Raw genomic sequence first — 20618 nt, forward strand, 5'->3', positions numbered from 1 at the left:
CTATAAGAATGAACTGGGCTTTGGGCCTTTGGACTACAGATGGACTGAACTGAGCCTTGGGCACCCTAACAGTGATATGGGCTTTTGCTTCACCCTAGCAATGAGCTGGGCTTTTGGCCTTAACCTAACAGTCTACAATGACAAAGAAACAGAGAACAAACCAGGAAGGACAAAAAAAACAATGGCAAAGAAAGAACAGTGAAGGTAAAGAAACAGTAGTGAAGAGTAACAAAGATATAGTGTATCAAAGAGTGACAGTGAAATGAAAACAGAAAAGAAACAGAGAAAGAAAACAGATGAAGCGAATAAGAAAACAGTGAGACAAAAACACTAAAGTGACAGTGGTAAAGACAATGAAACAATGGAAGCATATACAATGGCAGTGAAATGGTGATTGTTAACAGTGGCAAAGTGCCAACGAAGCAAAGTAAGTTACAAAAGAAAGTGGTAAAAGAAGGGTGGCAGTGAAGATGATGTGAAGCAATGGTATTGAAGTAATCCAAGGCTATGAGCCAAGGGCAGTGGGAGAACAAGGCACAAAGGCAGCTAGCCTAAGGAAAAAAGTGAAGAAAGAACAAGATACAAAAAATGAAAGGCAAAGTTGGGAGCCTAGGCATACATCTAGAGTGGGAGGAGAACCAGTTTGCTCACAGTCACTAGTGAGCACTAGTTTCTCCCCACTGCTCAATCAACACAATGCTTCAAAGGCTTTAGCCTAACATTCACACAAAACAGTTATAAAAACAGCTATAAAAACAGTGATAAGAAGCCACAAAAACAGATAGATAACAAAGAAGAGCAAGAAAAAAAAATGTTAGGCAGTGGCTGTTTTTGGTTAAATCCTTGTCCCTAATGGAGCTAGGTGGAGGTTCTAGCCTGCCTATGTTCCAGGGCATACATAAATGGAATAGAAGGAGAAGAAGCTTGCTAATGAGCACTAAATTCCTCCATTTCTCAATTAGCTCAATTTACAAGAATTATAACCTAACATTCCACCTCTAACAGTGACTTAAGGCATGATTAAACACAAAACTAAGCCTAAACAGGCACTAAACATGACTCACAAAACAGGCAGAATACTAACAAACATGAACTGAAACAGTGAACATTAAACAAAGCATTTGAACACAATTACTGAATTGAAACACTAAAAGTAAACTAACATAGATTAAAAAATTAAATTAAACTAACACAGACTAAAATTTAATTTCGAATTGAAAATGCAAATTAAGCTAACTTAAACTAAAACTGAATTGAAACATGCAATGATATAAATTAAACAACACGCATAAATTGAAAGTAAAATTGAAATTTAAAACTGAAATTAGAAACAAGAACCCTAAATTGATTTGGAATTTGAAATTATAAATTAGAAGTGAACCTAACCCAAATTGGGTGGTTACTTGGCTAGTCCAAGAACACCTTCTACACATAATACATATCCCCTATTTATACCCAGGACACCCAATTAGGGTTTACAAACCAAATCCCTAAATTTCCCCCAAAAACAATAAAACTAGGGTTTTAAATTCATCTCACCAATCATGATGAAAGTTGTTTCTGACTTCGACCCACGTTGCTACATCTCCTTCTAGCCTTCCTGCACGCTTCGAATTCGTCTATAGACTCACTTATTTTACTGATTTCTCACCTAGGGTTTCAGAGAAAGGAATGGTGAGAAATCAGTGAAATAAGGGGCTAGAGAGAGGGGGAAAAAGGGAGGGTAGGTGATGGTGGTAGATATGGCGACGTTTGGTGACTGTGGCAGGTATGGAAGTAGCAGGTGGAGGTGATGGTGGCGGAATGGGTGTTTCTGCAGAGGAATGGGGGAGAAGAACGGAAGAGAAGAAGGGAATGAGAGAAAAAAATCTCGATGGTTTTTAGGGTATAGGAATTTTCACTGTGGAGCATGTACATCGGAGATGATGATCAGAAACGTTGAGCGTTGGATGCAAATATGGTTGGTAGATCTAACGGTAATATAAGAGATGAATCACTTCGACCGTCGGATTGTGAAATACAACGAAGTCAACGGTGATAGATGATGTTAGGTACTGTAGTGTAAAGCGGGAGTATCTAATTTTGATGCACAGGCATAGGAGCGACCGTTGGATTCAACTACAATCTAATCTTAAGGCTTGGAATTTAAGAGCTGTGGTGTTTGGCAGAGACTTCAGATTTTGATGCTCTATGAATGAGCGACCGTAGGATGATGAGTTGGATCCAATCTGACGGCTGAGAATGGAGGCGGTTTTGGTTATAGAAAATGGGTTTGGGTAAGGGTTTTGGGCCTTGGGTATGCCAAGCCCATATCTTCTTTAAGAGCAATTCTTCCTTCTTGAGCCCATTTCTAGTCTTTCGGGCTTATGCGCACCATTCTTCGCGGCTTCCTTGCGTAATTTCTTCCGGCTTTTCACTACTCTTCAGCTCTTTTCTGCTCCGCAAGTCATCCAGACTTTATTTATTACCTAAAAATGCAAAATTAAGTAAGAAAAATATTTATTCTTGAAAACAATGAAAATACAGAATATGGGATAAAATGTAGAATTACTGCACAAAAGATGAGTTAAATGCCAACAAAAAGGGATAGATATATACATTATTTGGCACTCATCAAAGTACAAGATGATGAGACTTATGTGTGGGATTTACTCCTATAGTTCCACAAGAAGTACGAAGTTCATCAAGAACTCCAAAACCAAACCGAAGGTATACTCAAAATTATCTATTACTTATGGATGGAGGTGAACCTGAAGATATTAAAGAAGCACTATCGGCTGATGATTCAGGCAAGTGGAAACTTCCTATGGAATATGAGATGAATTCACTTGAGGAGAATGGCACTTAGGTGTTAGTAAAATTACCAAGAGTTAAGAAGGCGTTACATAATTAGTGGATTTATCGGATGAAGTCTGAAGCAAGTGGAGATATTCGCTACAAGGTGAGGTTGGTTGTGAAAGGTTTCCATCAAAAACCTGGTGTTGATTACAACGAGATATTTTCTCCAGTTGTGAAGATGACTATTGTTCGAGTAGTATTAAGTCTAGTGACTTCTGAAGATCTCTACCTTGAACAGTTGGATGTAAAGATAGCTTTTCTTCATGGTGACGTAGATGAAGAAATTTACATGAAGCAGCCAGAAGGATTCATACTAAAAGGCAAGGAAGAGATGGTGTGCAAGATAAAGAAGAGTTTGTATGATTTAAAACAAGCCCCGAGACAGTGGTACAAGAAGTTTGATAACTTCATGCATAGAGGTGGTTCTCACGGTGTAATGCAGATCATTGTTGTTACTTCAAAAGGTGCGGTTCTGACTACATCATATTATTACTGTATGTGGATGATATGTTGGTTGCCGGAACATCTCTACAAGAAGTTGAGAATTTGAAGAAACAATTAGCAAGTGAGTTTTCTATGAAAGATCTTGGTGAAGCAAAGCAGATTCTTGGTATGAGGATCATAAGAGACAGAGCTAAGGGTGTACTTATGCTTAGTCAGGCTGAATATTGAACGAGTGTTGAAAAGGTTCAATATGGAGAATGCTAAACCATTTAGTTCTCCACACTACAAAAATAGTCATTATTACCCATGACAAATATACGTTGCTATAAACTAAAAATCTTTGGCAAAAGATAACTTTCCACGGCTAGCCAGCTGTAACAAATAGTCCCGTGGCTAATAGTTTTTGCCACGATGCTAGCCACGGTTTTTGTACCGTAGCTATTGGTACATGTTCATTTGCCACGCATTTAGTCGTGGTTATTAGAAGATTATATTCACACGTTTTTATAGATTATCCACGGGAATATACCAGCCTTGGCTGTTAGTTCAAATATTTGCTATGATATGCAGAAAAAAGGCCATTCCAATTATGACTTTGATACTTACTTAACAGTCTCAAATGGAGCTGAAAAACAGATTTGTTTTCACTAATTAGAAAAACAATTCCAAAACAACATCATTCATTCAAACAAATGTTACAAGGTCATAATAAATACATTCAAACAACGTAAAAAAAAAAAGCTAAATGGAATATAATTTCAAGTCTAATGTTGACTTGTTGATTTCCAATGAAGTGTCTAATTTAGCATTAAAAAATAAAATTAAAATGAGTAAACCAAGGGATTCTGTAACATTTCTTCTCCGTTAATGTCCATCAACAAGTATATCCCGACAAGAAATTTACTTCCCATGCCAATTAGTGAAACCTGAAGCATAAATAAAATACATACAGTTAAGCATCAATGTAAACTCAACAGAATAAGATAAATAAACCGTGTCTCCTGAACACAGCCAAGAAACCATGCACATATTATAATACATGCGAAGTTCACCATATAGGAGTAGAATATCAAGTCCCAAATTTATAATAATGGTTATGAGAATAAAAACTACAAAGTTATATATAACCATTACAATGACATTCTTAAAAGGTGAAAAACAAACAACCACATCATACTATAACATGAAAGCCAAGTAAAATATTTTCCTTGAGAAGAATGCTATATTCCCTAAACCAGGAATCTAAATCTATCCCTGGATCATCCAAAAAACTTGATTTAGCACACCATTGCATGCAAACATAAAAACTGCACATTTGAAACGGGAGCAGCCAAATATTCAACGAATTATATGAACCATATAAGATAGTCAACTTCAAAGATTATGTAATGCCCAATAAATTTACTAAAACAACTTAATCATATGACAGTTCTATGCAATCACAGGTAAATAATTCATAGAAATGACCTAATGATATGAACGGTTTTGAGTAAAATAATACATCTGGAGAAGGAGGATTGTAAGGGAATCGTTCATATACAACAACTCATTTTGGTATAGCCAAAAGTTTCTTACAGTACTTATAAAGTAACATCAATGAAACTCAAATCTAGGTATGTGAACCTTTAGGTAGCCACAGGTCCAGCTAAAACAAAAGAAGTTCTATGTGAAACATATTCAGTTTCATGGAATTCACACTCTGCAACTCTAGGAAGACCTCTTCCCATGTTGTATTATTGTTTAAAAGTTACTTAATTAAGAAATAAATATGGATCCACAAAATAAATACATAAGTAGTATGCACTTCGCATCCGCGAAACCCACCACAGCTTACCTTAATAATTGGAGAAAGCACGCCCCATACCAAATCACGCTGAAAATGGAAATCCAAACGGAGATAAGTGATGTTGCTATAAAAATATAACTACCTGAATATAATAGTAAGTTGAGTTACAGGGAATTTCAGGAAACTAAATAGTGTATACAATTGAGTTACAAGAGACTAAAATGAAGGTAGATTTTACCCTTACTTCAATAAAATCATGGGTACCATTGTTTACTACTTTACATCCAATAGTTTTGGCAGATTCATAAGCTTCTCATACTAAAAGGTAGTAGTCCCTTAAACATTATTAAGTCTATTATACAAAATTAGATAACGTATGAAAATGGTTAGATAGAACCATCAAAAAAACTCCATCCTTTACAACTTCAAAGTGATCATAAGTCAAAGGATCTACAGAAAGGCATATCTTCAGAAACAAATCTTCTACCTGTTGGTATGAGAAAAATGAGATAAATTTTCAGATTCACCAAGTTATACAATAATGTCTTCATAGTATCCTAAAGAAAGGTAGATGAGGCCTTTGCACCACCAACAACCAATCTATCATTTGTACGGGCTTTAATTTTCATATACACCTAACCAATGAAGATTATTGATTTTAATTCCATTTCTCACAAAAGAAAACTCAAACAAAAAGAAAATAAATAAATAATTCCTCTGCAACGTCATAGTAAAACCCTCGAACCTCCATCAATATACCTATTAATCCCAGATTAGAATCCTCAAATCTCAATTTATGTTCTACCTGTATCAAACTAATATCTAATTGTAAATTAAAGATAAAGCTTAGGTGGCAACAACCTGGGCAAATCAACTAAGTTGAATTTCAATAAAATCCAAATCCAATGGAACGAATTCCTCTAAAAACTAATACATTAATTGATGATTTAATTCAATCAAACCACGAGGAATTTCAATTTTCTCACCTTTAAACACAAAAATCCACTTCTTAATTGAAACTCCCATTAGATTCAACCAAAAAAGAGATTCTCTCTACATCAGTAATATTTTTACAAATATAATCTTTACTTACGACACCAGCATATCTTCTAACATTGCATTTCCCGGCTCACTTTTTTTTTGATCGATTCCTAGCACTCTCTTCATCAAAAAAATTCTAACAAAAAAAAAACACAAAATCAATAGAATGATCAAAAAGAACAACAAAAGAAAAGAATCATGGTTTCATGAGCACGAAATTTTAAATTCCTGAGTTCAATTTTGTGAACTGATTTTGATGCCATGGATCTGAAACCAATTTACCCACATATCCAGCAACATTTAGAGATCTATAGAGCAAGAACGAGTACTATGTGTTGTTTTTTTCTTCTTCAGAGTATTAAGTTTAAAAAACCTTAACGGACCCCTAACATACATGTATGTAACATTCTCTTTAATCCACTATTCATATGATCGAGCATTTTCTGATTGACGAATATGATTCTACATTAAGTTCAATGGATTGATTGGTGAGATGTAAGACTATTTAGGGATTAACATGATTTAGGGTTAGAAGTGACGATCATAATGGAGGAAAATATGAATTTTTCTACTTCGGCTAGAACAATGGAGTAAAGAATGAGGTACATGAGTTTAGGGTTTCATATTCCACAAGAAAGGAAAGAAAACTACATGTTTAGTTTCTTCACGGTTTGTGGGGTTGATGGTAATTGATCCACTAGTAGAAGGGATAGTGGGTAGGTTTATGGAACATGGGCCAGATTTTCAGCGGTTTCCAACCAAAAAATTATCTACGACTAGGATATAATTGACGTGGCAAAAGCCCATGAATTGCTACGTTCAACTAAGTTATGACTACAAAGCCATTTTCACATTCATAACATATAAAACATGGCCTATTTTCATGCCGTGGCAAATATTCTACATGCCGTAGCAAGTAAGTGGTATATAACCACGACCTAGGTTAAGCCGTGGCAATTTATCATTAATACCCACGGCTTACATGAACCCGTGGCAAGAAGGTCGTGGCTAAAACTCAGCAATTTTGTAGTGCCACTTGGAAGTCAAATTCTTATTTCAAGTATGCAGTGTGCGAAGACAAATGAAGAAAAGGAGTACATGGATAACGTACCATATTCTTCGGCTATTGGGAGTCTAATGTGTGCTATGGTGTGAACGAGACCGAATATTGCACATGCAGTGGGAGTAGTGAGTAGATATGAAAGCAACCCATGAAAACAACATTGGGAAGCTGTGAAGTGGATTCTCAGGTATTTGAGAGGTAACACAAACGTACCATTGTGTTATGGAAAAGGTGTTTCTATCTTGAGGGGTTATGTGGATGCAGATTTCGCAGGTGATGTAGATAAAAGGCGAAGTACGACCGGTTATGTTTATATTATGGGGTCAATTGAAGTGAGTTGGAACTCACGTTTACAGAAGTTGGTGACATTGTCTACTACGGAAGCGGAGTATGTAGCAGTAACAGAAGTGAGCAAGGAAATGATTTAGTTACGAGGTTTGTTTGATGAGTTGGGAAAGAAACAACGATATAGTGTTCTGTTTAGCGACAGTCTAAGCGCTATACATTTAGCCAAGAACTCAGCCTATCATGCTAGGACGAAGCATATAAATATTCGTTATCATTTTATTCAGGATCTCTTAGAAGAAGAAGAGTTGAAGCTCGAGAAGATTCTTGGTTCGAAGAATCCAACGGATATGTTTACCAAGGGAGTTACATCAGACAAAATAAAGCTCTGCAAGGCTTTAGTTGGTCTCTCAGAATGAGGATCTGGGAGGGGAGCCGCACTGACAAAGAAGATATTTTTAGCACCGTCAATCCAAAGTTGAAGAAAAGAAGAATTGAAGACAATAAATGAGTCTTCAAAGTGGGAGATTGTTAGTTAATTGAAGACTAATTATTTCCTAAGTTAGCCGTGACTGTTTTGGGAAAGGGGTTTCCTAAAACGGCTAGAATTCTTGGTGGCCAAGTTTGTAACCTATATAAATAGGTAATTAGGCATTGTATAATGAGGTGAATAAAATTGTTTAGAGAGAAAAGAGAGTTATTTCTTGTATAGCTTTTAGAGTAAAAAGCTAGGATTTCGTTGTGATAGCATATTGGTGAGGAACAAGAGACAAGGTTATCGTCTCGGGTAATTGTTGCGGTGTAACCAAGGGTTTGCTGGGATTCACACGACGTTGTAATCGTTTTTCTTCATAGTGGATTTGAGTTGGTGCGGTTCAAAGTGGACGTAGACAATATATACAAGTTGTATGTATTGGTCGAACCACTACAAATCTTGTGAGTTGATTTATCTTTCTCGTATTATTATACTCTCTTGTGCTTGGTTTACTTATTATTAATCATAATATCTCAAGATCCGTTATTCCGCGATTGTCACTGATTCCATAAGAAAATCCTGACACTTCCCTCACTGTCGCTCTTACCATGATTGATTTCGTGTGTTACCTGACTAAAACTATGTTGTACTTACAATGGTATTGTACCTTAGATCCTAAATCGTATGATTCAGAGTACAGGTCTATGACCCGATACGAAGATAGTTTCTAAACTAAGCGAAAGATAACAGTTTGACAGACCCAAGAAAAAGAATATCTGATGAAAACCTCTCAAATATAGAAATTTTTACCAAAATCTGTAGAAACTGCAACAAAAGATAATGAAACTTTTCCTTACACTTAATAATCCTTTACTGTTAGTACGATGTAACCCAGATGTAAGTCGTAAATCTTCTTCTTAAAAAACTTGATAAAACTTAGTAAAACTTAAAAGATTTCTTAGATTCAAAACAAAGTATTACAGGAAGTTATAAAACTTATAACTTCAAAGACTTGATGATATTTAGAGCAAAAAACTTATAAAACCAACTTCTTGTGCGGAGAAATAGAACTTTAGATGATGAAAAATAAAGTACTATGACGAAAAACAAAATCTGTACCGATGATAGCAAAGAAAATAACAACTCACAGGTTCTAGTCCCTTTGTCTGACGCCAAAATGTAGCCACACGAAATCCTCTGACTACACCTAAGAGAATACACACAATCAAACTTACTAAAAACTAGTGAATGGATAAAAATTAAGCCATTTTTATTGTTTTCTTATAAGGTTTATACACTGAGATGGAGATATTTTTCGAAGGATACAAAACCTAATTTACTCTCAGAATTCTCTTTTATCAAACTATTCCTTTGGTTAGACAAAATCACATTACCCTCTCCATTGCTCTCTTTCTCTATTTATAGGTATTTTACATATTGGATGATATCTAAAAAAGTAATTTCTTCTTTTACAAAGGATTCTAGGTCAAAGATTATATCGTATAGACATCAATCATGCTTTTCATGTGAACTCTATCTTCATCGCAGAGATGTCTGCGCTGAGTTCGATAGATCATCGCAGTCTGATCCATACTCCCATCATAACCCTTCTTTATCGTACTTCCTTCATCGTCAATCGTTATATCTGCCTATTCCGTTTGCTACTTTCTATTTGTCGTGCTTCTAAACTTCCAAACTATGGCGAGACGATATTTCGTACCCGCGGCTTCTTCGACTTAAAACTTTGAACCCTTAACATAATATATATTGCCATAACTCACTATTCGCCATGGAATTCAAATTTTTATTTTTTCTTATTATGAATTTCATATGAAAGTTAAGTACATTTTAGAGTTTTGTACTTCCATTGATACCTTTAGCCACCTCAGTTGGTGTTAGTGACCCGATCTTGAGTTGGAAAAAAATTTTATTATTAAGATGTATTATACTTACAACTGATCATAATTATGGACAATAACCCCCCGGTCCTCCAAAAAACATCATTATCCCATGAGAAATATACCAACCGGGGAAAATAATATCATAACAACGTCTTTCAGTATCATGATCAAGTTGTACCTTTGATGTATCAAAGTTCAAATACCTACCCCGATCATCAACGACTTTCATTCCAGCCATAAAACATGTATATGTAGAATTAATAGTTGGTGAATATCCATATCCCATCGGCGGAGTAGGTTCACTAAGACCCGCCCCTGCAACACCTCCATATCCAATCACAGATGCATGTTTAGATAAATGTGTAAAAATCTCTTTTGGCCAGTATCCTATCTTTGCATTGTCTATACCATTAATGAACCACCAATTGCCACTTTCTGGATCGCGATGTACTGAAAAATCGAACACACGCTGGTTCCCTCCATATCTACCAACTGTAAGTTCTTCTCCAAAAGAGTACTCAGGATGGACTTGCACAAATCCAGGGCAAAGCATGTTATAGCATCCCGTTTCTTTAAATCCATCGGCCTACACAATAGTTATAAAAAATCAACTAGTTTATAAATAAGTGATTCTTCTTTTAAGGTATTTATTTATACTTATTTTAGTACTTAAATATTAGTTAATAGCATAGAAACGATTAATAACGAACCGTCCACAGACCAAAAACTCGAGTCTTATTGTCACCAAATAACTGAGGATGCACCTGAAATTAAAAATGATAATAATTAAAGAAAAGTGTATATTAACCCATTAAAATAATAAAAGAAATAATGTACTATTAATAATGAGCAAGTAAAAACAAACATGTAATTGTTATGCTACTCATAGAAACATCATTAAGTTATACAGATTAATAATTCAAGGTTATATGGTTATTATGATTAAATGCAACAGAATTATCTAACTAGAATATTTTTGTATTATCAAAAAAAATTATTCTCTCAACAAACTCAATAAACGCATACATACACAGAAAGTTTTAAAGATTACTTACAGCCCATCCAAACTCTATACTATTTAGTTCTTCAGCAGGGCCATTCTGTATCCATATTTGACTAGTGCTAAACTTATCCGGATCGATGCTTGGATTTGCTAAAGAAATTTCAGCCCTAGCTCCATAGTACTGTTTTTCGGCAAAAGGTTGAGCTGATACATGCTTAAAAAATTAAAACAAAGTGAATTTTTGTTAATAGAAACTATAAGATTTGTGAAACTTGTGTTTTTTGAGTTATCACAATAATTATATAGGTTTTGATTCATGTTTCATATAAACGAGGAAATCACTATGATTTTTAATTTGCAAACCTTTGTGAGAAATTTACTTTAAGTATGCACTTTAAATGACAATGTATATTGAAAATACTCGTTGGAATTGTAATATGATGCTAAACTGATAAGCAAAAAGATAAATATTACTTACATGACGACGCTTTATCCAGTTAGAGAGATGTTTTGCATTTACTAGTTCTTCCTTTGTGGTTCTTCGGATGGGAACAGTTTCTGAGGGACACCCTTTTAATTTATATCGCACATCACTAGAAACCATATTAGAAGTAGATTCTTCAATTTGTTCTCCTTGAATCACATTTGGTTTCATCTACGTGCATATAAGTTCAAAAATACGTCAGCATATCATAACTAAATCACTGACTAGAAATACTAATCAATAATTTTCACTAAATTTCTTGAGACGTCGGAATCAAAATAACAAGTCTCTCATCTTAATAAAAAAGATACTTAGTTTTGTAATAAGAATAATTTTTTGTAAAATATTTCTTTATTTTCTCTTGTTGGAGTTCTTTTTCACTTTTTTTTCTCTTTTTAGCAACCATTAAAATGAAAATGAAAGTCATTCTCTTTTTATATTTCATAAAAATTGCAAATTTTTTCAAATTATAGAAATATTATTTTATTTTTGAGGGACAAAAAGATTAAATGTGTTAAGAATATAACTATATTAAATATATATTTGTAACCTCCATAACGGTGTTTGATGATTCGAATTTTTTAATTTTAAATCAAAATAGGTTATATATTCATTGATCATTAATATTTTCATCTTTTTCTTTGAGTAACATTACGTAGTATGGTTCCTTAAATAGATACATTGTAAGTGAGATTTTATAAACAAACTATCACGAAAAATGATTCAAATTCTTTTTTATAATTGGATACTATATTTGAGAAGAAAAATGAAGTTACCTGGATTTTATGATTTCTGAGCAATGGATGATCAAAAGCTGGTTGTTTGTAAATGTTAATGCAATCGTACATGTCACCAAGTTTCATCTGTAATTATTCAAAAAATCCAGAAAGAAAAAAATATAAATACGTACGACAAATTATAAAAATCTAAGAGTAAATTTTATCTTTTCAGAGATGGGAATTCTAATTCCTAGCATGTGACATAACTAAAAATTAAGTTTAAATATTTTGTAGATACTTAGTATCACTTTCTTAAGCTAAATATTGTGACGTAATTAGTTAAAGAAATATATAAGTATAATAATTATTTGATGCTTGAAAATATGAAAACATATCAAATCGTTTTTTTTTTCTTTAAGAACCAAGTAATCTACGAAAATATTGTTTACCTTGATGGATTTCATAGGAGGCTTATTAAGAATCTTAAGTTTTTCGTTTATCTCCATATCTTCCTCCTTGGATACTAGTTTATTATTCCTTCCTTGAACTCCACGGTGGTCCTCTAGGGTGAGATTTAAAAGCATTAGCACTACTGCCCAATTGCAAAGATTTTGAAGACTCATTCTCACCAAATTAAGTAGTCCCATCTCATTTGCTAGATATGAAGGCCTTTATATAATCAATGGTAAATCAATTAATTAATTGCATTTATTTGAGAAAGATTTAGTAAATTGATTGTGCAAATCGTGAAGCATGTTTTGAACATTAAATATGAATTTGACATGCTTGGTTATGATTATTAAATGCTCAATTATACTCAAGATGATTTTTTAGACAATTTCAATTTATTTAAATTAAAATAGTGATTACACGATAACAAAAACATTAAAAAACATTAACTACTAAATAATCAACACCTAGTAAGGATAAAAATACCAATTAAAAACTCGAATTAATTAGATGATTAGGAAATGATTTCCTACTACACTCATCCAGGTGTATTAAGGAATTAAGAAATCTATTCTAGGGAGAGAAAAATACCGTTAGATGATTAGTACCCCACATGTGTCAGTTTTACATTTTTACCCTTATGTCACTTTTATAGGATACCTGTGTATGTTCTCTGTACAAGTTGACCAAACTTGATGCACAAACTAAATGTTATGATCTTGTATTTTTAGGTAGATATATTCTCCATGGGATTATGATGATTTAGGAGGACCTGGTGGTGATTAACTCTAATTTTGATCGATTGTAACCGTGATAATTTTTGATAATAATAAATTTATTTGTCCAACCTCAAAATCGGGTCACTAAAACCGACTGAGGTGGCTAGGAGTGCCAAATGAATATTTGAAAAATCTGAAATTCCTTTAAATTTGCATCTGAAATATATATCCAATATTAGTCAATAATAGTTTTCATAATTTGTTATGAAATTTTCGTATTTGAAATTATAACTTATCTGATATGAATTTGAATCCTAAATTATGCACATCCGATATTTTATGCACAATTATGTGTATTTTAAACCTACAGAAGCATATGATCTTTTAATTTTTAATTTAATTTAGTTTTATTAGAAAAGCGTTTATATTGTTTATTTTAGTTATTGCTTATTATGTAATATTAATTACAAAAGTATAAACATTTTGTTTAGTTTCCTCATGTAGGATTGACTAGAAATAACCCGTGTCATAACGGAACGGCATGTGGCGCAATAATTTTTTGTTATATTGATCTTAATAATTACCACATATTATGAGGCTTAATTCGACCCATGTGAACTTGTAGACATAAAAATCTTAGTCCAAATAATTATAAATTCGATTACGCTTAAATAATAGTTTAACAATTCCTCACGATATTCTTTAAACTTAAAATAGTAAATTTTTATAAAAAATCTATTTTATTGTCCCTTAAATAATGAATTCATTTTCGATCCGCATATATTGATGGTCTGTTATACTGATTTGTGTTGTATTAAGACTATTATGTTGAATCTTCATCTGATGAGCAGTTCATATCCTCCCGGAAATTCATCCTCAATCGCAGGGAGTATCGTCCTGTTTTCGTTATCCATATGCTCTAGTGGTTATATTCCGGTGTGATCCCAAGTCCTTTCGGTTTCGACGCAACCTCAAATCCGTTCTATCATTCTCTTCCCGAATCATCAATAATTATGCATACAGATGATGATGCATGGATTTTCCTCCATCTTCCTCCTCAAAAGAACATTGATATTCTCTCTTCGACACCGTCGTCTCAATTCTTCACGATATTCTTTAACATACTTGATAAGTTGTGTTATCCTCTTGTCGGCTTTAGACTTAGACCGTCCCAATGGGTTCTTCGGTCTAAATTATGGCAGTGAACCATCCGTTCCATTTCATCTCGCTTTACGGATTCCAAGTATTTGTATGCCTTATTATTCATTGCAAACTCTGGGTCATATATGTTTCATCGACGCGGTTTGTTATTTGATTTTTCTGACTTCCTTTTCTCATCCTAGACATTTGGTATGTTTGAGTGTTTGGACTACCACTACGATCATTGGCTTTTCCTTAACTGAGAGACATCAAATAATAACAGTCAATGTATATATACTTTGTAAAATTCACATCCATTGTTCATTAAAGATGTTACATGTTGTTGGTTTTTTAAAGAATTATTAGAAAATTAAAATCAAAGTATATTGAATCTTACACGACTCAGTATTTCCACGAAATGGTTTCTCTAGCCTACCTTTTTGAGTTTCTATTCTTTTTGTTTGTGTCGTCGATTAGAAAAAACGACCAAGTTTTTTTGCTCTTCTTTTTGTTTGAGTTGTTTATTTTTTGTTTGTTTGTGTTGCATATTTTTATTAAACTATTCATGGCATTAAGATCTGATGATGAGACAGTCATGAAACTGTTCCAAATAATGGTAAATTTTTTATGGGTGAAAATAGGGTATATTTTTCGATTGGTTAAATATTTCAATCAAAAATATATTTTTTATGAATGCTAGAAAATTATTCTAATTTTTTTTTTTTTTTTTTTTGCATTAGGTTTTACACGATTGCGAAAAATAAAATCAGGCATACGATGTAAGTGTAAATTTTTGGTGAGTCATTTTTGGATATTTATATGTTTTTGGCTATCCCTTTTTACAATGAGTATAATGAAAATTATTTTTTGTTTTCTTATTTCCGATTTATAATGAAAATTATTCTTTGTTTTTTTCGTCTTCTACATAATGAAAATTATTCTATTTTCTAAGGGAATACGTTGTTTATAGTTTGCAAATTCGTGAGGCCTGCTAATTATATTTTTTTAAAGATATGGTTCAAAGCTTTTTTTTATTATTTTTCTATGGCTGTAACATTTAATTTTTCACTTTATTTCTTTCATGGCACATATTATAGTTTTAATTGATGATCAACTAATTAAGAGGGTTATCAATATTTCCATAATGGAAGGAGGTTACAAACATGGTGGCCGCTAGATGTCTTTGGCTGGGATGGTGGGATCATATGTTTGTCTCTCAAAATGTTATCCGTCCGTCGAAGCTCAAAAACCCATCCTGTTTTTGTATCATAGATATTAAAAATTCATACCACATTTATCAAACTAATCACAGTGATTAATTATGATACAATGGATGTACATGTAAAATTAAATAATTCTGAAATTGATTTATGTTATACAAAAAATAATTAAAATAAAACAACAAAATTTTAAAATCCTCCCAAAACCCATTTTGTAATTTAAAATTTGAAATGATACTAAATGGATAGGTTACCATAACTGGAAAGGGTATCAAAATCCGTATAAGACAAATTGAATAATGTTTTGCGTACATGGATTATGATACCCTTTTGTATTAGACTAGTACCCCTATTAACAAACGTAAAAAATTGTACTCTTATGACAGTACCTGCTGCTTTCCATTTCAAGAAAAGTAATAATTCCACTTTTAATGTGACCTATTTGTTAAATAAAATGGAAAAACCTAATGTAAGAGTATCATTTTTTTTAAGTGTAGGTGGTATATGGAACTTTTTTTTTATTTTATAGAAAAACGAGCAAACTAGCACTTGAGAGGGGCAGTTACTCGGCAATTATAATATTACTTGGAAGTTCATCCATCTTATCTGAATTGGGTATAACAGTTGTAGAGATTTCTAGCATACCAGGTTTGATTTCTAATGACTGAGTCTGATTAAAGAGATACATAAGATCTCGTCCTTTCCAATTAAGGTTTTCAATACCAATAGAATTAAAAGCTAAAGTATGGAGTTTAATTGCCATGGAATTGAATCGCCTGTCTATCTTGATCAGCTTGCGTGGAACAAAAGTAACTGCTTCAAAATTTCCATCTCCCATTTGATAATGATTTTGGTTGAATCTTTGTTGTATTTCATTTCGGTAAATATGTTGTATTGCTGTCAGAGTTGTGTTATCTTCTGCCTGAAAATCCACAGTAGTTCTTTGCTTTTCTTTGTCCCATTGAATGGCTAGTTGAGCTCCTCTCCTGGTTTTTCCGGCTCCAGTTATTGTGTCTTTGACATTCCTCGCTCCCACATATCACTAGTAGATAAATGACTTTAGGTAACAGTTAGAAAGTGTTATCGTATTATTTCCGTAACAGTTTTACTTTTTTCTGCGGTGTTACCAAAGCCCCTATTACGGAAAGTTTATAAAAACAGTCACCGAATGTCTCTACAAAAATGTTACGTAAATCCTAAAACTGTCATTATTAACGGTTTTACAGTATCAGTTTGTAAAATAACTGTTACATAACTAGTTATAAGGTAACAGTTCTTAGTGAAACTGTCACCACGTCCCACTATCAGCTCATACAAAATAACCGCTTGCCTATGAAACTGTCACCATAAAACACCTAAGGTAACATATTTGATAAAAACCGCTACTATTTTTGGACCTAAGGTTACATATTTGATAAACACCGCCACCATTTATGTACATAGAGTAACAGGTTTTTGATTCAACTATCATAGTCCTTTCTCAATAGGGTTAACCGTTACACAATTACTACATAGGTGATAAATTTTAATTAAACCACCTAAAATAAAAATTCATCTTCAATAAACAACTTTAAAGTAATAAATATCAACATTATATTAAATCTTCAATTCAATTTTAACAAAAACTGAAATCAGTTGAAAACACAACCTGAACTCATCTCATGTGGAAACATAATGTGAACTCAAATGACAATTTGACATATGTTCAAAATCAACAATAACTTAACCACTGAAATTTCCAAAGATACAAGTTGATCACTTCTCCAAAGCATACAACTGCACCTGAGACGTACGTTCCGAAATAGTACCTGTGAAAAAAAATGGTAATACAATTAGACTAATCAAATAAAGTGAAAACTAGTTATATATACTTAAAGACTACACCAAGCAACTGGTTTGAGTTACATTACAACCTGATCTCAATTGAAAGCACGGCTGAACTCAGTTAACACTTAACACATGGTCAAAATTAACAGTAAACTTGAACATACCTTAAGTTCAAAAGATCGAATCACTAATATTTCCAAATATTCATAGAAGACAAGTTCAATCCATCAAAAACAAACAGACAGCACATGAACCATACATTTTGAAACAGTACCTGCACCAAACGATTGGTAATGCAATTATCCTAACTCAATTAAAAGAAGAGAAATCAATTTACTTATGTACTTAAGGCTACACAAAGCAACTTAACACTACATCTGAAATTTAAAAAGAGTAATCTCGGAATATCTATAATCGGCTAACGAACATTATCAATACATGAAAAGCCTGCATTATTTTAAAGCGTTAATTTCCATTCTGTCCAACACATACTAAAGAACCCAAGCACACAAAAATCTTTTATGCAAATTTGAGGTTATGTTATCAGAAAAAATTAATTTTGTCCACATGGTATTAGTTTATCAAGGTTACACTTTCAGTAATATGTTTGGGATGCTAACTTTGAAAAATAACACTGCTGCAATAAGACCATTTTGTGCATAGTCCAATAACGTGTACATACATCTCAGTAACACTCTTTGCACTGCCTGCGTGTATATTTGAACAGAACCAGTTTTACATGTATAGATGACAAAGAACGTGTTGCATATCAGTTGGAGAAAAATAGATAAGCTGGTGATCTACCTTAAGCCAAGGAGAACCATGGAGTCTTCCGCGTTCATGAATTCCTAACTTTGATATTCTAGCTGAAGTGTCCTTCTACCTTGACATCAAATTGCGAATAGAACACCGACTAAGTAATTCTGAAATCTTTCGAGCTTAAGAAAAATGATACTACAATTCATTGAGGGTCAAAAAAAGAGATGAATAAAACACAAGTATCTAACAGATCTGGGAGATAATCAGGTCACGTTGAAACACCAAAGCATAGATGGGGTTTGCAGTATGTAGAATGTCGTGATTTGATATTACAGATATAAACTCCATACATAAAACATTTAACTCTTTAGCAAATAGCTTGCCACATAAAACCAAAATTTTAAAGGGTTATTGTACCAGCTCCTGTCTTGTTGCACAACATACATGAACTCCAATCACATAAAATCTAGATGAAAAGAAATCAGTAGCATCCAACAGATACAAAAGATGATATGAAAATGACAAAGCTAAACCAGTTAATCACACAATTTTAGAAACAAAGAACAAGAGAAAATATATTACACGTTATACTGAAGAATTGTTCAATCCATCCAGCAGCCTATATTTATTGAAATAAGAATTTAATCAAGCTAAAACTTCCAATCAGATTTCTGAAAAATATAATACTTCGGATTCAGATTGAACCATCAGAATAGAAGTTCAAAATCTGCCAGGGTCGCACACTCGCACTCAGTTACTTGGTAGGAACTGAAATGAATGGGAACTTCCGGACATGGCTCATAAAACAACATGAGAGGTTTTTGTTGTTATATTAACAAGAGTATCAATCTAAATCAAAATAAGAGACAACTAACTTCCAGTTCCAGCATGTAGCCATAGGTAGAAAGCCCCCACCAATAGCCTCAATCTTTGTTTTGATAGTGGACCATTGTGAGGAAATGTTAGATGTTTCACCATAAAACCTTTAAGTATGACTTCCTTTTCTCTGTTGTATATGCAACTTCAATTTCAAATAAAGCAAAACAACCTGAACCAATATAGGGCAAGCCACATTATCAGTTGGCTGAAGAATAGGTTTTTGTCAAATAATAATGACAATAACATTTTTCCTACGATTCGTTAGAGGGTTCAAGTCTACTGTATTTGTTGAATCTATACCTCATTTATCTGAGACTCAATCCCCATGTTGCACATTCTATCAACATCATTCAAAACAACTAATGAGATTATAAAGAGGCAGGTGCTCTCCTATTGAAAATGGTCGATAAATCTTCTAGGTGTTGCAACCACAATATTTGGTCCTTCCCACAACTCAGACTAGTATCAACGACCATGAGACATGAATACCTAAACTACAACAAAGCTCCTGCCATTATCTTTGTTCTACCCACAACAATTGCACTTCTGAAGAACTCCAACGATTATGAAGGACTCTTAACCTGGAAAATGTTCAACAATTTTTAAGCAACAAGAACCAGAATAGTATACGAGAAAGTTAAATGAACCTAAAATAGTCAAATTATACGAAATTTGGTGAATTAGAACCTCATACTATCGTCTGACTTCCCAAAACCCGCAAAAAAACGAAAACTGCACATCCCGTAAAACATAATTTAAACTAAATTTATGAAAAATTATAAGAAACCATTAAATTAAAATCAAAACTAACCTGATTCTCATCATCTGTAAATTGATTATCATCAAGAGAAACAATACCTAAACTGAATTCAAATATGAAATTATTAGGATTTCCATGACTGAACTCTGACTGAGATCGAGGGTATTTATAATCTCACATTATATCTTACAGGTTCTCACTGGAAATTCCAATATGCTAACAACCAATCTTTCCTAATCCAACGTAGGAACCGCAACACTTCTCCATCTCCTTCGTTAATCACCAAGTTGTACGATTGAAACCTCACTCTTCTTCTCTATTTTTCCAGTCGAATCTTCACGAAATCTATCTTTTAAATACTCCTCCCATTGTTCCGGACTCTCGAGACCTCTCGTATAGATAAATAACCAGCCATATGAGCCATGGCTAGCCGACGGTGAGCAATGAGCTCTGGTGCAGAGATATCAAACCAGGAAAAGAAATGTGAATTGCTGGTCGAGAGAAGAATGGAAGGGAAATAGGTTAGGGTGGGCAAAAACCTCGTCTTATCCTGGTAGCCTGAAGCGAAAAACCTCGTCTGCTACATTAATGACTGAAGTGGCTGCCCTGAGGAAGAGTTATGGATGCTTATGCTATAATTACTCTGGCTATATAGCAACGGTTTTCATAAAGATAAGTAAGGATAATGTAAGCAATGGTGACAGAATAAAACTGTTACGATAACACAGGCATACAGTAACCAATGTTCTTAAACAGTTACAATATGCACCTTAGATGACATTTAAAAACTGTTACAGTATATTACTTATAAGCAGAAGTAATATG

At 33.4% G+C, this 20618-nt stretch overlaps 1 protein-coding gene across 3 annotated transcripts; it reads right to left on the reverse strand.

Moving 5' to 3' along the window:
• Positions 1 to 9840: 9840 nt before the first annotated feature.
• LOC113344547 lies at positions 9841 to 12655 on the reverse strand. Of its 3 annotated transcripts, none has more exons than XM_026588498.1 (6): positions 12489 to 12655; positions 12097 to 12183; positions 11315 to 11491; positions 10889 to 11050; positions 10544 to 10597; positions 9841 to 10419 (listed from the first exon to the last, which is right to left on the reverse strand). In XM_026588498.1, the coding sequence occupies exons 1-6, from the start codon at positions 12621 to 12623 to the stop codon at positions 9898 to 9900; spliced, it is 1137 nt and encodes a 378-aa protein (XP_026444283.1). In that variant the 5' UTR covers positions 12624 to 12655; the 3' UTR covers positions 9841 to 9897. The 3 variants fall into 3 exon arrangements, with proteins under 3 accessions (XP_026444283.1, XP_026444284.1, XP_026444285.1); XM_026588500.1 differs by having other exon boundaries at positions 10282 to 10419; positions 10555 to 10597; XM_026588499.1 differs by lacking the exon at positions 10889 to 11050.
• Positions 12656 to 20618: the final 7963 nt, after the last annotated feature.

Source organism: Papaver somniferum, unplaced genomic scaffold, assembly GCF_003573695.1.
Source record: "Papaver somniferum cultivar HN1 unplaced genomic scaffold, ASM357369v1 unplaced-scaffold_79, whole genome shotgun sequence".
In the NCBI taxonomy this organism is placed as follows: Eukaryota; Viridiplantae; Streptophyta; class Magnoliopsida; order Ranunculales; family Papaveraceae; genus Papaver; species Papaver somniferum.

What these genes read in the sequence shown, in the direction of transcription:
- LOC113344547 (XM_026588498.1), bottom strand. Translation starts at nt 12,623, where the DNA reads ATGCTTTTAAATCTCACCCTAGAGGACCACCGTGGAGTTCAAGGAAGG. An exon ending in ACTGGATAAAGCGTCGTCAT is followed by an intron (nt 11,051 to 11,314) that starts GTAAGTAATATT and finishes TAATTTTTTAAG; the next exon opens with CATGTATCAGCTCAACCTTT. An exon ending in GTATAGAGTTTGGATGGGCT is followed by an intron (nt 10,598 to 10,888) that starts GTAAGTAATCTT and finishes TTTTAATTTCAG; the next exon opens with GTGCATCCTCAGTTATTTGG.